At 37.4% G+C, this 13383-nt stretch overlaps 1 protein-coding gene across 1 annotated transcript in view; it reads left to right on the forward strand.

Annotated features, from left to right (window-relative positions):
- Positions 1-52: 52 nt before the first annotated feature.
- Positions 53-13383, forward strand: part of AK7 (adenylate kinase 7) — a 28154-nt gene continuing 14823 nt past the window's right edge. Inside the window, exons 1-10 of the mRNA XM_041476151.1 lie at positions 53-127; positions 688-864; positions 1989-2097; positions 3070-3164; positions 3899-4009; positions 8756-8839; positions 9410-9498; positions 10008-10098; positions 12396-12473; positions 13215-13364. Of these exons, the coding sequence (XP_041332085.1) occupies positions 53-127; positions 688-864; positions 1989-2097; positions 3070-3164; positions 3899-4009; positions 8756-8839; positions 9410-9498; positions 10008-10098; positions 12396-12473; positions 13215-13364 (1059 nt within the window). The remainder of the gene's footprint in view (positions 128-687; positions 865-1988; positions 2098-3069; positions 3165-3898; positions 4010-8755; positions 8840-9409; positions 9499-10007; positions 10099-12395; positions 12474-13214; positions 13365-13383) is intronic.

Here is a 13383-nt window from a genome sequence, read left to right on the forward strand (position 1 = left end):
AAGTGCGGGCGGCGGCCGTCGCGCGGCAACGGGCCGCGTCCCGCGCTGGGCCATGGAGGAGGCGCCGCCGGGCCGCCGCGTCTTCATCAACCACCTCGACTCCTACTGCGGCCGCAGCGTCGGCGAGGTGACCGCGGGGCGGGCCCGCAGCTGCTCCCGGCCGCGGCTTCCTTCTGCCCCAGGCACCTCCGCCCGCTGGGGAGCCGCGGCTGGTCCCCAGGGGAGCTCGGCCGGGCGGACCGGAGGGTCAGCTGAAATAGCTGCTGAGGAGGGGCACCGGAGCAATTAAAGGGATAAGATGGAGTGGAAATGAGGAGTACAAATAAAGAGTTAGGAGCAGGAAGGGGGTGTAAAGCTGGTCGGGAAAGTTCAGGCAGCAGCTGCTCGCTGTGATGTTCCCTGTGAGGTACCCCCTGCCCGGGAGGAGCCAGGCGCGCCGCAGAGGCATCCGGGGACTCGCCGGCACCTTCGGCTGTGAGGCGTGCGACACAAGTCGAGCCAAAACATTCCAGCTGAGCCTGAGCAGTCCCTGCGGTTTTCCCTTCAATGGGAAGCTGTTTCTGAAGAGCATTGCTAACGACAGGAGCAGGGCTGGTCAGACGGTGCTGGTGCCTTCTGGAGATTATGACAAGCTGTGTAGGGCTCAATAGATATTTGTATGCAAATGATGTGTCTTGTATATCGCAGTATTTATCCACCTGTGTTGTTGGGGCGACGCTTGAAAGCCCAGAAGAAGAAGAGGAGGGAGATGAAAATGATTCAGCTGTTGGTGTTCCCACAACCACAAGGGAAATCTACGAAGTGGTGGGTACCCTTTCTACACCAGAGAGTGCTAATCCACCTTTTGCAAAGGAAACGTATGCAGTAAGTATGAGTCTGATTTCAGATTGCCTCTAGACTACATTAGAAATATCACAGGTCATGTAAAATGACCTGCACTAATGAAATTTTGTTCCTGCTGGAAGCTGTATATATCTGTTTTACTCCTTCTGCTTCCTGCATGTGCTCTGGCTTCCTCTCTTCTAGGTCTGACACAGCAAATAGTAAAAGGAAGGAACTCAGACAGAAAATAGGTGATGTCCTCTTCATAACTTTTCTTTAAAAAATCTACCTTGGTGATCCACAGCTCTACTTTCTTTTTCTCTCAAAGCTTACACTTAAAGTATCTCTCATCTTCTTTTTGTCTTTTATCACCATTTTGAAGACAGTGATGCTGAACTTAAATTTAGTGTCCCTCTTAACTGTTCAGTGAAATCACAGCTTTCACTAGCAGCTAATTGTTCTGAATACCTCCATCTTTGGATAAAGATGTGTATGTCTGGAGTTTAATTAACTAAAGGAGGCTTTTTCTTGTGAAAGTGGTTGCTTATTGCTTAATTCAGTTTTCTGAAACTAGAAATTGCCTCTGTCTCAAGCTGCTTGTTATAAACTGGTTATTATTCTTATTATTGAAGAATTTCTTCCAGCATTTGAAAATTTTGATTCAGTTGTCTATGCAGCTGGACTGTTCAATCAGGAAATTATGACTGGTAGTGTTTAGTTTTAACCCCTGCTTCTGCCCAAAGTGTTTGCTGGATTTGCTCAAGTAATACAGATAATCTGCACTTGATAAAAATTACAGGATGATATCTTGCAAGGAAACTTACATTTTTTTATGTCTTCTCCATTCTGCCAATGGATAGTTGTTTAAAATACCTGGATAAGTGGTAGACTTTTTTCAATACTCACAAATGGACTAAAAATATGGATCCTAAAATACCATTGAAAGTCTGTATTTTTGATCTATGTTAATGTGTACTCTAAATTAGAAATTTCAGCATTTAATTTCCATTCTATCAGCTTTCTTGTATCTGACAGATAAAAGTTTGATGACTATCTTATGACCAATTCCAACATCCTAGTATTAGAAAATCACATTCTATCCAGAAATTTAACTAGAAGAGGATTGTTTTTTCTCTAGTGACAGAATCTAACTGTTTTTCCCTCAGGTCTCTTCTCGAGAAGCACTCTTAAGCCACTTGCTTGAGTGTGAAATTGTTTTATATAATATCACTGAGGATGCAAGCCAAATTGAGGAAGCAACGTGGGCTGCTTCTGGTTAGTATAGCTTTACCTGAACAGAAATTTGATTTCTATTTAGCCATCAAAAGTTGCCATAAATGTGTAATGAAATTATCATGGATTCACTTTAATATAAAATTGGGTTCCTTGATGGAGAAATGCTGCACACATTGTTTGGATAAATAGCAAAGAACCATTGAATGCACTGTCACATTCAGAAGGGAGAGAAGCTGACATGGAATGGTCCAACTCTTTAAATGGCACATCTGTGTAGGCAATAATTTCCCTAAATACCTGTCAACCATCGTCTCATCTCTTTGCATTGGGAGGTGGGTAAAAAATTTGCTCCTATGAATTCAAAGAATGTTTCAATATTTTATAATTAAGTTTATTTTTCTTTAAAGTTCAATAAAAGATATTGCTAACAGTCTTTTGAAAACTTTCTCCTTATTGTTACACCCAAATTCTAATAGGCAGCTGGAATCCTTTCAAGGTGAGTGTGCAATATGATTCTTTATATGACAGCTAAACTGAATTATCCTTTCCTCTTTATAATATGAACACTCAGACAACAGAATAATTTGCATAACAAAAAATTAATTGTTTAAAACAATTATCTTGTTTTACATTAAAATAAACTTTGTTTGCATTCAGTACCTTTTTTTTTCCTACCATGAAAACCCCACATTTTTTATTTTCTTTCAGTATTTCAGCAATCAGTGAAGAAGAATAGTTTAGTATAGATTGTTTGGGGATTTTTTCTCCATAATATGTAGCTCTGTGGCAATTATGTCAATTCCTAATAATTTAATTCTTTATTACCGTTATTTCTCTATTTGTTCTCTTTCCTGATTTTTTTATCTTTAATTTATATTAACTCAAAGACCATTTGCTTAAAAAGACATCACATAGAACATTGCTATGACTGTCTATGGGATCTTTATATAAAAGCAAAAATATAATTTGAATAATACAGTTTAACATAAAATCCTTGCTTTCATTTAACAGCCCTACATAAGGAAATAGAGACTTTTGCAAAACAAAAGTTATTCATCCTCATTTCAACAATAATGACCTGGGCAAATACCAAACCCGTTGACCCTGTAAGTAATATCAAAACATTAATTTTTTTGAACAGTTGTTGCCATTTAATGGAAAATATTCATTACATTAAATTATACAATATATTTTGGATGTGTCCTTCAATGATGGCTGGTAAAGTGAGCGGGTCTTTAGGATTCTTTCACCCTTACCCAGTACTTGCTACCAAAATTGCTGGATGAAATTCACTGAGAGAAAAGTTTAGGCATTGGGCTATAATGATACAGAAAGACATAAAGAGTTGCTTGGTCAAGAGGCAAGACAAATGCTAACCACAATATGCGTTGTGTTTCAGTCGCTAAAAAAATCCCATGTTCACTGCATATTTGATGAAATACATAATTAAAATGGATACATCTTGATATCAATATATTTAAAGTATTTCCAGGAGCCATGTTGAGTGCTTTGTAGTATGCTATTGCAATTCTCAAATTCAGTGTTACAGAAATAGGTCTTTTTCAACCTTGTGTAATGCTATATATAATAAAAACTAATGTTTTTTTTAAATATAAAAAGAAGTTAAAAATCTTTTACTGTGAAATTTGAAATTGAACCAATGACATTTTCAAAATGTTGAACCTCAGGCATCAAATTCAAAACCCTGAAGAATTTCAAATTAAGACAAAGGTTAAAACAGATTTTAAAATACTTTTAAAGAACTTCCTTTAACTATCTAGACATTTAAAATTGTTCTGTTTTAGGAAATGTATATCAGTCACATTTTTTTTCTTCATAGGAAGAGCCTGAGGCTCCTTTTAATGAAGACGATTTTCGCAAAAGAAGGTCTCATCCTGGCTTTGTGGATCACATAGATGCTGAAAAACACATTGCAAAACTTGGGAAAACTGTACGTATAGAAGTTTTTTATAAAAATAAGCTGGTTTGTCTTCTTACTTAGAGCTTTATCATAGTAATGGAATTTATAAACTCTTTGAATATGTTTTAAGAATATAATATTGTTCTTATAAATATGGATGATACAAATTATTAATAAAATATAGTAGCATGGAGAATACTATAATGTTCTTTGAAACCCAAGTGTATGCATAATATAAATCCCAATTTCTTTTTTTTTGTCTTAGGTAGGGAGTAAATCATGCTCATCTTAAAAAAGTACTGTTTCTTTGGTTGTACCAGAGACAGTCAAAGCTGGGATCATTGCGGAAAGATTTGAGGAAGAAAGATTGTAGAGGAATGAGATATTAGTACAGCTCTAAAGAAAAGCAGCTTCTTTAAATATCAGCAAGCTATGTTAGTATAACAACTCATTTAAATTCTTAGATGTTCTGGCCACACCTAGCATGTCCCTGGATAGTTTGTGCTCTTGCAGCAGAGGCCTTATTGACTTCTGTTCCACCCTATAATTCACTTTAAAATCACACCCATAGAGCTGACACAGAATAGTTAAAATGTATTATCAGTTTATATGTTTTTAAATCCCCTCCTTCAGCTTTGCTTGCTTTGGTCTGGTTAGACCATTAATCTTACTAGAGAACAGACTATGTCTCTATTTGTATTTAAGAACTATCATTAAATAAATACCAATAGTGGCTCAGCTTTCAGTTCAGGAAAATGGAAGCTGTTGTCGTTAGTGGAGGAGTAGTGAGGACGTTCAAAGACAACAAAAAATACCCTAATGATGTATGATGTATGATGCACACTGAAGGTGTCATTTGCTCATTCTTTTTCTGTGTTAGGAGTCTCCCATAATCAGTATAGTTCACTGTCCATTTCGGAAATTTATCCAGCTAATAACAGAGTTTATTGTGAAAAAACTTTTCTCTGGTTTGAGTACATATTTGCTGTCTTATGTACTGCTGAGAAAATAGCACTAGAAATGATATTCTGTTCTACTGTGGATCTCATAGTACAGAATACAAGTAAAAATTTGGTTTACAGCTTGAAAAAACAGTGGTAAATTGATTTTTCTTTTACTGTGCTAACATGGATTTGTAAGACAATGGGATGAGTGTCACACCTACGGTGTTAAAAACATGAAAATTTTAAACAGCATCCATCAAACCTTGTGTTAACTTCTGCCACCACTTAATACCCAGATGAATTATTGACTATTTTTCTGGCTAGTCCAAAGCACTGAGTCACTGCATACCAAAAGTATTTATATAATTAGCTTTTAAGTGTTTGGCAGCCTGAACATCTTTGAGAAGACAGATATGTAGCACATGATGAAGTAGCTTGAATATTTTCATTACGTACCTGCTGTAACCCTTTCAAAAGGAGCCCCTTTCCTCCAGAGCTCCAGTGTCAGCACCAATGGGTATCACTGCCCCTGGATGGTTTCTGTCAGCACTTTGGAACAGGATGGCTCCAAAGCATCTGTTCTTCCCATGAAATCAGCTTTGGCTTCCTGTGATGGCTGGGGGCTTCTGTATTACAGTCTTTACTCACTCCTAAATTCAGTGGTATCTAGAGAATATGCCATCAGTGAAAGAAATTACAGTGTTATTGTTCCCTGCAATGACCTCAGACACTAGGATTCATCAGTCTTGTCAGCCAGGTAAAAAACCTCTTGCATCAAGAATAGAAGCTTTCTAAGCCTTATTGCCTGTTTAGAGTGCAATTTAATGGAAGTTGTTTCTTAAAGCAAGATTTAACCTCTCTGCATTAGTGTACCTCTCACCTATTTTTTTATTAAAATTCAGTAACAGTCTGAGAGTTTAAAAGTCTGTTTTTTATCACTAGCAATTTTTTACCTTTACCTTTGTGGCATTCAGGGCATTCAGCTTGTGTCACTTTTCTTAGAAGTTGCAATCTCTGGGGTCCTGTCAAATTCAGAATCCTTGGAGAAATATCTGCCTGCCAAAGGCAGAAAAGCACTTCATCCCCCATCTCTGTTCTCAGTGACATCACAGTTCCCGAATCCATTTAGACCTGTTTCTCACTTCAAGCAATTTTTAAGAAGAAAGCAAACAAGCATAAAACAATCACAGCCCGGAACCGACGATCCCAGCTAGAAAGTGACACCTAGTGGCTTTAATGAACAACACACGGGAACGTGACATTCCTTACCCGGGACTAAACATGCCGCAAGGAGCAGCAACTTGCTTAATTAAGCATTGCCCTATTTTTAAAATTACCTATAGCCAAGTAACGTCAAGTAGTACCTTCTCAATGGGTGGCTTGTGACACTAAGTATCTATAGTTGGAGGAATTGAACCTGTTTTGGAGGTATGCATTTCAGTGAAATACAGCACTCAGTGCAAAATTATGGTTTGTCTTCCCACAAGGCAGGAGTTAGCACAAGGTACATGGAAGAAAATCCTGTGTTACAATCTTTTTAAGGGAATGAGAAATAGCACCTCCTGTGCATTCAGAAGAGGCAGGTTTTTCCTGCTAGGGGACAGAAATTACTATGTGTCTTCTGCGACATGTCTGCAGTCTGTCCAAAGCAGCCCTGGGAGCTGCTGCTCTTAGGTGCAAATGCTATCTGTCATGGAGTTACCCAAGCAAACTCAGTGTGTGTTAAGATCTGAGTAGTAAGAGATACCTCTGCCCAAATTAAGATGCAAACGAGACCACAAACTGAAGTCAATTATACAGATTTTATTTATTTGGTCACCATCCAAGGATCCAGTGACATCACGTTGGTCCTTCTTCATACCAGGCTTCTCAGTGATGGGGGTCCCAAGATAGCTCAAAACTTTTTATATTTATATATTTTAGCAAACAAAGAAATTAATGTTCATTGGCAACAGAGTTCTCTTAATCTATTGGTTAAATTATTCCCTCACTTCTAATGCTAATTAGTTCCATGCTCAGTCTTTCTCCTCTTTGGAGTTGATGGATTTCTTGAGTTGGAAGGCCATGAGTTAGTGGTCATGACCTCACCCTGCCAGGATTACGTTTTACTTAGTTGGAGCTGATTTCAGCACACTTGCTGAGCTGGCTTTCCTTATGGCCTGTAAATTCTGCGTTTTGGGATCATTATCAGCAAAACGTTCCTCTCCTGAAGTTTTGTTAATGTAAGATTTATAATGTTTTGTAATGCATTGTCTCGTCTCAAGTTGCCGCTGTGGTGGTTTATCTTACAGTCCAAGTTCCAGCTACCCACACAGGCATATTCAGAGGGGCTTCAGTGATAGCCGGTGGTTGCCATCTGACCCATAACTAGGGGTGATCTTTGTTTGACCACTGATACACATATGAGCAGTTGCTTCATGATGCTGTTGGCCACTGTGGGAATTTCTATCCAGATGCGTTAACCAGAACCAGATCACCCCCTGCCATGCCTGGGGTTAGTGATATTCTGCTGTAGCCCCCTTCTGTGCTTATCCCATGGCAAAGCCTTCTGTGGCCCTAGCAGTGTTTGAAAAAGACAGCTGTCCTTACAGTGTGGAAGCTCTTCTGCTATGTGTAATGTCTTCTAATTTTAGTGTTTCTCATGATTAATAACAAGTTGTTAAATTCAGGTGAGTTTGTTGGGAGTCCAGACTTGTCCTTTGAAAGTGCGGCCACCCAGAACCACTTTTCCTGTATCGGGGCAGAGACAAATAACAATAACCCCGATATGAGTTGAAGTAATTTTTATAACAAAGTTTCACTTTCTAAGTGTATAGATAAAGCTACATAGATACAACACACTGACTTTGCAACTTGTCATCCAGTTACATGGTGCTCTGCTTATATAATCAAAGATTGGCTAAGACATACCATATTTTTCTGTTTCTAAAATATGATAAAGATGATAGCAAAAGGTCTTTTCCCCCTCCCCACCCCCCAAAAAATAATAGATCCCAAATCTGCACATGTATTCCCACTGTGATAAAGGCAGGTTCTTTTACATTTTATGATGAAGATATATAATGCCTAGGATATTTATAACATGAGAATTATTTAATAATTTTGTTTCATCTTAAAAATTTAAAAGGTACTAATTCAAAAAGCTTTTTTCATTTCAAAAGCTTTTTTTCATTTACGATGATTTAAAAATATTTCTTTATTTTTTTAACCATCCTCACCATTGATACAAACAGTAACATGTATGTCCAAGCAGACAGGCAATTTTGTGACATTACACAGATCAGCCAAAAATATGTGGGTTAATCATGATGTGTGGTTAGCAAACCATTTATATAGTTCAAAGATTTTTTTTTGTAATAGTGCATCAAAACAAAAGTAAAGAAATTGTAAAATCATTAATCCAGCATTTTCTCCTCCTTTAGACAGCCAAATGGAAATAGAATACATTGAGAAAATAGCTTAAATGAATTTCAGAGTTATTTTTTCATGAAAATAGGAAGTAGAAGCATGAGTTATCCTGTTCACTCAATTGATTTACATAACTTCCAAATGTTACCTCTTAATTTTACTTTAATCTTATAATTTTTGTTCAAATGTAGACAGACCATTTTTTTTGAAGACAGCTGTAGACAGCTTTTTTGAAGGAAGTAATAATAATGTGACTCAGGAAGCTATGGAATATACAACAATTGGTCTAGTTACAACTTGGAAAGGATACAGTTTGCATACTTTGTGTACTTAGTGTACATGTATTCAAGAGTCAGTGTAAACCTGCATCCCAGTTGCAGTACCAGATTTTAATAAAAACTTTCTTGCTGCTTTCACTTTACAGAACAAAAAAAAGTTTTCAACGTACGTTGTTGCCTCAGGACATCAATATGGAGCTGAGGAAGGACTCTTTCACTACTTTTTTAAGGTAGACATCCAACTACATTTGGAGGATAATTTAATTTCTAGGGGCAAACTGCACTGGAATTGAATCAATTTTTGGCAGCCTTGGCATCATAACCTCAATGCTTTCATGAGCAGAACTGTTTATTTGATCCTTTTGAAATATTTTAGCTACAGTGGAAGTGTTTTTCTCTTTTTTGGCTCTATTTTTCCTAAGATATTTCTCTAGTTTTTGAACAGTATCTCCACATGTACTTTTCAGTGAGAACATGTCTGTCAATGTAAATGGAATCCAGGGAAATGTCTTTTCGACATTTCAACAGTCTCTTTTTTTTTTTCCCTTAGGGTGATAAAGGTGATAAAAAGTAATATTTGCCAAGATTAAAGAATAGTCTTTAAAAAAAATCCTCTTGCTTTTAGTAGTCTGGCAATCAGTACTTCCCAAGAATGGTCTCCTTTACTGCAGTTCTAGTAATTATTCAATAAACTGAACTTTAAATCTTGAATATAGAGATATGTCTTATAATCAAGTGTTCCTTTTTTAGCTCTAGTTAAAAGTAACCTTTTTTTCTCACTTTATTCTCTGTATTTTCAGATGTGTTGGCTTGGTGAGACTCCTGCAATACCTGTTTTTGGAGATGGCAAGAATATTATTCCAACCATTCATATTCGTGATTTGGCAATGTAAGTAGAAAAAAAAAAATCTCTGAGCAATAATTGATACCTAGCTAGATAACAAATCCACTAGAGAGTACTGAGGCTTTTAAATTGGGTGGATTGGTTTAAGGTCACTTTTGGGCCCTTTTAACTGAGTCAAACAAAGCCTTCAGTTTCTTTAGAAGTAGATGTACTTTCTGGAATCCTTATCTGACTGTTGCACTGTGCTTTGCTTTTAACAAGTGACGAGTCATGCTCAGTCTAGAGTGTGATACCAGTTAACTGGCACAGAACTGGAAATGGATTGTGGACTCTACGGCAGACTAAGATATAGCTTTTAATTCTTTTAACTACCTTCCAAATAAAATGTATAGCTGTGCTTCTTTATTAAGTGAAATATGTATGAAAATGTGATGCTCAGAAATGTTCTGCAAGAATTTGCAGACTCTTGGTACTGTTTCATGAACTGCATTTAACAAGGAAAACCCTGGATGCTTCTCCAAGTGCCAGTCAGGGCTGTACTTGCTATGTTTCAGAGTGTTGCAAAATGTAGCAGAACACAGGCCCGCCTTTCAGTATGTAATTGCAGTAGATGCATCGATGCACACGCTTGGACAATTAGTAAAGGTAAGAGAGTCAATAAAAGCATTATATTTGAATTTCTTTTTTTTTAGTATATCTGTATGTAAGGTTTTAAAACTATGCACTTTACCAAAGTAGACATTCCTAGGTCTTCATTAATTATCCTGAGTAGTAAATTACATGGAAGATTACTTTGAAATCCTCTAAAATTTCTGTCCTTTAAACAAAGTAGTTTACTTGATCTTACAGACTAATTTTTACATTATTATCATTAACTTAAATAAAAATTTTACCTAAGAAAGTTATGGAGAATTGTTATGGGATTCACAGAACTGTGATTAGATACTGACTCTTTACCATGTGTTTCCCTTCATGTTGTGGAAGATACCTTGTTTTTCCAAGAGTTTTGAAATTAAGTATAGAAGTAGTCTGAATGACACTGGTAAACTATACACTGTGATAGTGAGAGTCAACTCATAGGACACTTGCTCATGTAGATTGAGCAAATGTTACATAAGGCCCTTTTTTTTTTTTTTTTTTTTTTCCTTTGGTTGTAACAAAGAGAGTTTAATGAAACAGGGACCTCACTAGAAGATGAAACCTGTGCTTTGGTTCAGGTAGGCATCCCAAAGAGAGTGGCTGGTGTCCTTTCATAGGTATGAATTTGTTTAGAAATGAGAACTAGAGGGCAGGAGTAAGTGGACAGTTCTTGGGGACAGGAAGTTGCCAGTGGAGAGTTCTACAGAGACTTGTCTTGGCAGGGAGCTGTACCAGCCCAGGGGAAGACTGGAAAGGTGCATGGGAAAGAAACACCTTAAGAGTTCTAGTTGAAAATAGCTGAAGATTAGAAGAGAGTTTGGAATGAATATTACATATGCCTTTTCCATGTTTACCTTCAACTGGGTGTCCACTAAGTGACATCACTGAAGCCAGAATGCTTGATTATTTGATCTAATGTTGTTACGGTCCAGTTTAAACCCAGAAGAGCAAAGAAAACTAAGTCTCTGTGTATAAAATGGAAAGAACTTTGAAGGTTGAAAATATACCCCAAAAACGTGATTAAGAGGAAGGAAGGAAATGACAAGAGTTAGGTGGAAGCATATCACCCATCCGAGGGTCGCAATGACATCTTGTTACTCCCCTCCATCTGGACTTCTGGTGGTGAGGGGCCGCCAGAAGAGTATAGAATCGGAAGAGTATACAATCCTGCGGGTTAATGCACGCTCTGGGCAGGTGGGAACGCCCACGTGTCTCCCTTGCCGGGGCCAGTTTGACACTGTCCCTTGCAACACTGTGGATCAGTTGCATCATGCTGCAGTGCTCTGCCGCAGGGTCTGGGGACCCCTTTGGGGGGCCTTTGCTGGGCCATGACACCCCTTCTGCTGCGGATAAGTTTTTCCCCGGGTGAAGGGCCCCTCAGCTGAGCTGCTGTGCAGAGCGGAGGATGGGCGGTCACTGCCGCTCCCCAGAGGGCTTCTCGCTACGCACCCAAAACCTCTCCTCCCCCCCAACACCTTTAGGTGCGAGGGTCTGTGAGCAGCCCGCCAGCTGATAGTCCTCGGGCTGGGTCACCGCTCACAAGGTGTTAGGCTTGTGCTTTAAGAATGCATCCTTTCCCCGCAGCCCTCAATTGTTACTTTATCTTATCTTCATCAGCGAGCAGCCCGGAGCCTCAGTGGGAGCCCCATTCAGGGTGTGGTGGTCTTCTCCGCAGCCTTTGTAATACAGTTTTTGCTACAACAGGCAAAAGTCCTTCATGAAAATGTTTAAGTCATAAACTGCAGTATTTCAGTCTCCGACAATGGTCTATATAAATGCTTATGATTTTATGGAATGTAGTGGGATTTAAATCTATTTTAAAGGGCTGTAGGAGTAACTAACAATTTCTGTCTAACGATGAAATGCAAATGATATGTGGAGAGTTATCAGTGGCGTTGATCTGAAAACCCTTCCCAATTGTTAATCGAATTGAATACCTTAGGAACCTAAAGTGAAAATGCTGGGAAAATAAATATCTCCAAATAGATCTGAAGCACTAGGAATTTATTCGTGTATTTAAGAGCTTTATAAAATTTTCTTTTTTGGGTTGTTTTATTTTTTTTTCAGGTACTAAGGTTACTTAGCAATCAAAAGCTATTCAATACTAACATTAAAGTTAATATATTGTTCTCAGATCTATTTCAAATCAGTATCCTGATTTTCCAGGCACAGTGTAACATAAAATTTAAAGCACATATTTTATCCACAGAAATCCTGTTCAATTTTTTCCTGACAATCTGATTTGTTAAGTGGTTTTAGAGTGGCATTTTGTTTATTTGTTTCTTTGTTTGTTTTTCTGATAGTGTATCAGTAAAAATATTGGACCAGGAAAAATTGAGAAGGTTCCTAAAGAAAATGCATTCCTGAGCAAAGAGCTAACAGTCAGTACTTTTCTTTCTTTTATTTCTTCAAGGAAGTATTTAAACTCAAAAGTATAACATAATGAAATATATAATTTATTTTTTCTTTATTTCACCAGGAAAAATAGCCCCAAAATATGCCTAAAATATTTAAGATGAGTTTAAATTTGGAAAATAAATAAAGTAAAATCTAGCCATCATAAAACACAGAATTTTAAAGAGTTACAGCCTCATTTAAAAGAAGAAAACACTGAAGCTCTAATGTCATTCTTCCCCTTAGCATATGGAAGCACTCTAACAAAATTCTAACAAAATGATAAAAATTTTTAAAAAGTTAATAATGAAGTGCTACTATGGCTGATGAGCACAGAATACAAAAACTACATTGTATTCATCTATTTATCTGGAATAAGTTCTTCATAGGAGAAATAAACAAAATACAACCCAGATAGTTTTAATATGGTACTTGATAAATTTCTAAAAGATGGGATTCCTTGCAATTGCATGAAAACTTTTCATTGTACAGAATAATTGTTTAGTGTTGCATGTTCTAATAGATCATGAGAACACTCAAATACAAATATACATTGAAAATTAATATTTTTAAAAAGCTTAAAATATCTGTTTTGTTTTGTAAGCAAACCTTCTTTCTCAATGCTTTAATTCTTTTTATTCTCCCCATCCATTCTAGTCTCTTGCTCCAGCTGTACTTTTAACATGCATAGGTTAAGGCTGTAAATAAATGTAGCTTTGTTCCCCCAGCAAATGCAGTTGGATATGTTGTTTGTGAACCTGCGAATGGAACCTATTTATCTGAGAGAGAATTTCAACATTAACTGGTTTGCTGAGACAGGATTGATAGAGAACATTGCTCAAGTTATCATGGAATACAAGAAAGCTCGAGGATTACTGGTAATGTTTTGGTATATAC

The sequence above is a fragment of the Pyrgilauda ruficollis genome, unplaced genomic scaffold, assembly GCF_017590135.1.
Source record: "Pyrgilauda ruficollis isolate IOZ18807 unplaced genomic scaffold, ASM1759013v1 scaffold38, whole genome shotgun sequence".
In the NCBI taxonomy this organism is placed as follows: Eukaryota; Metazoa; Chordata; class Aves; order Passeriformes; family Passeridae; genus Pyrgilauda; species Pyrgilauda ruficollis.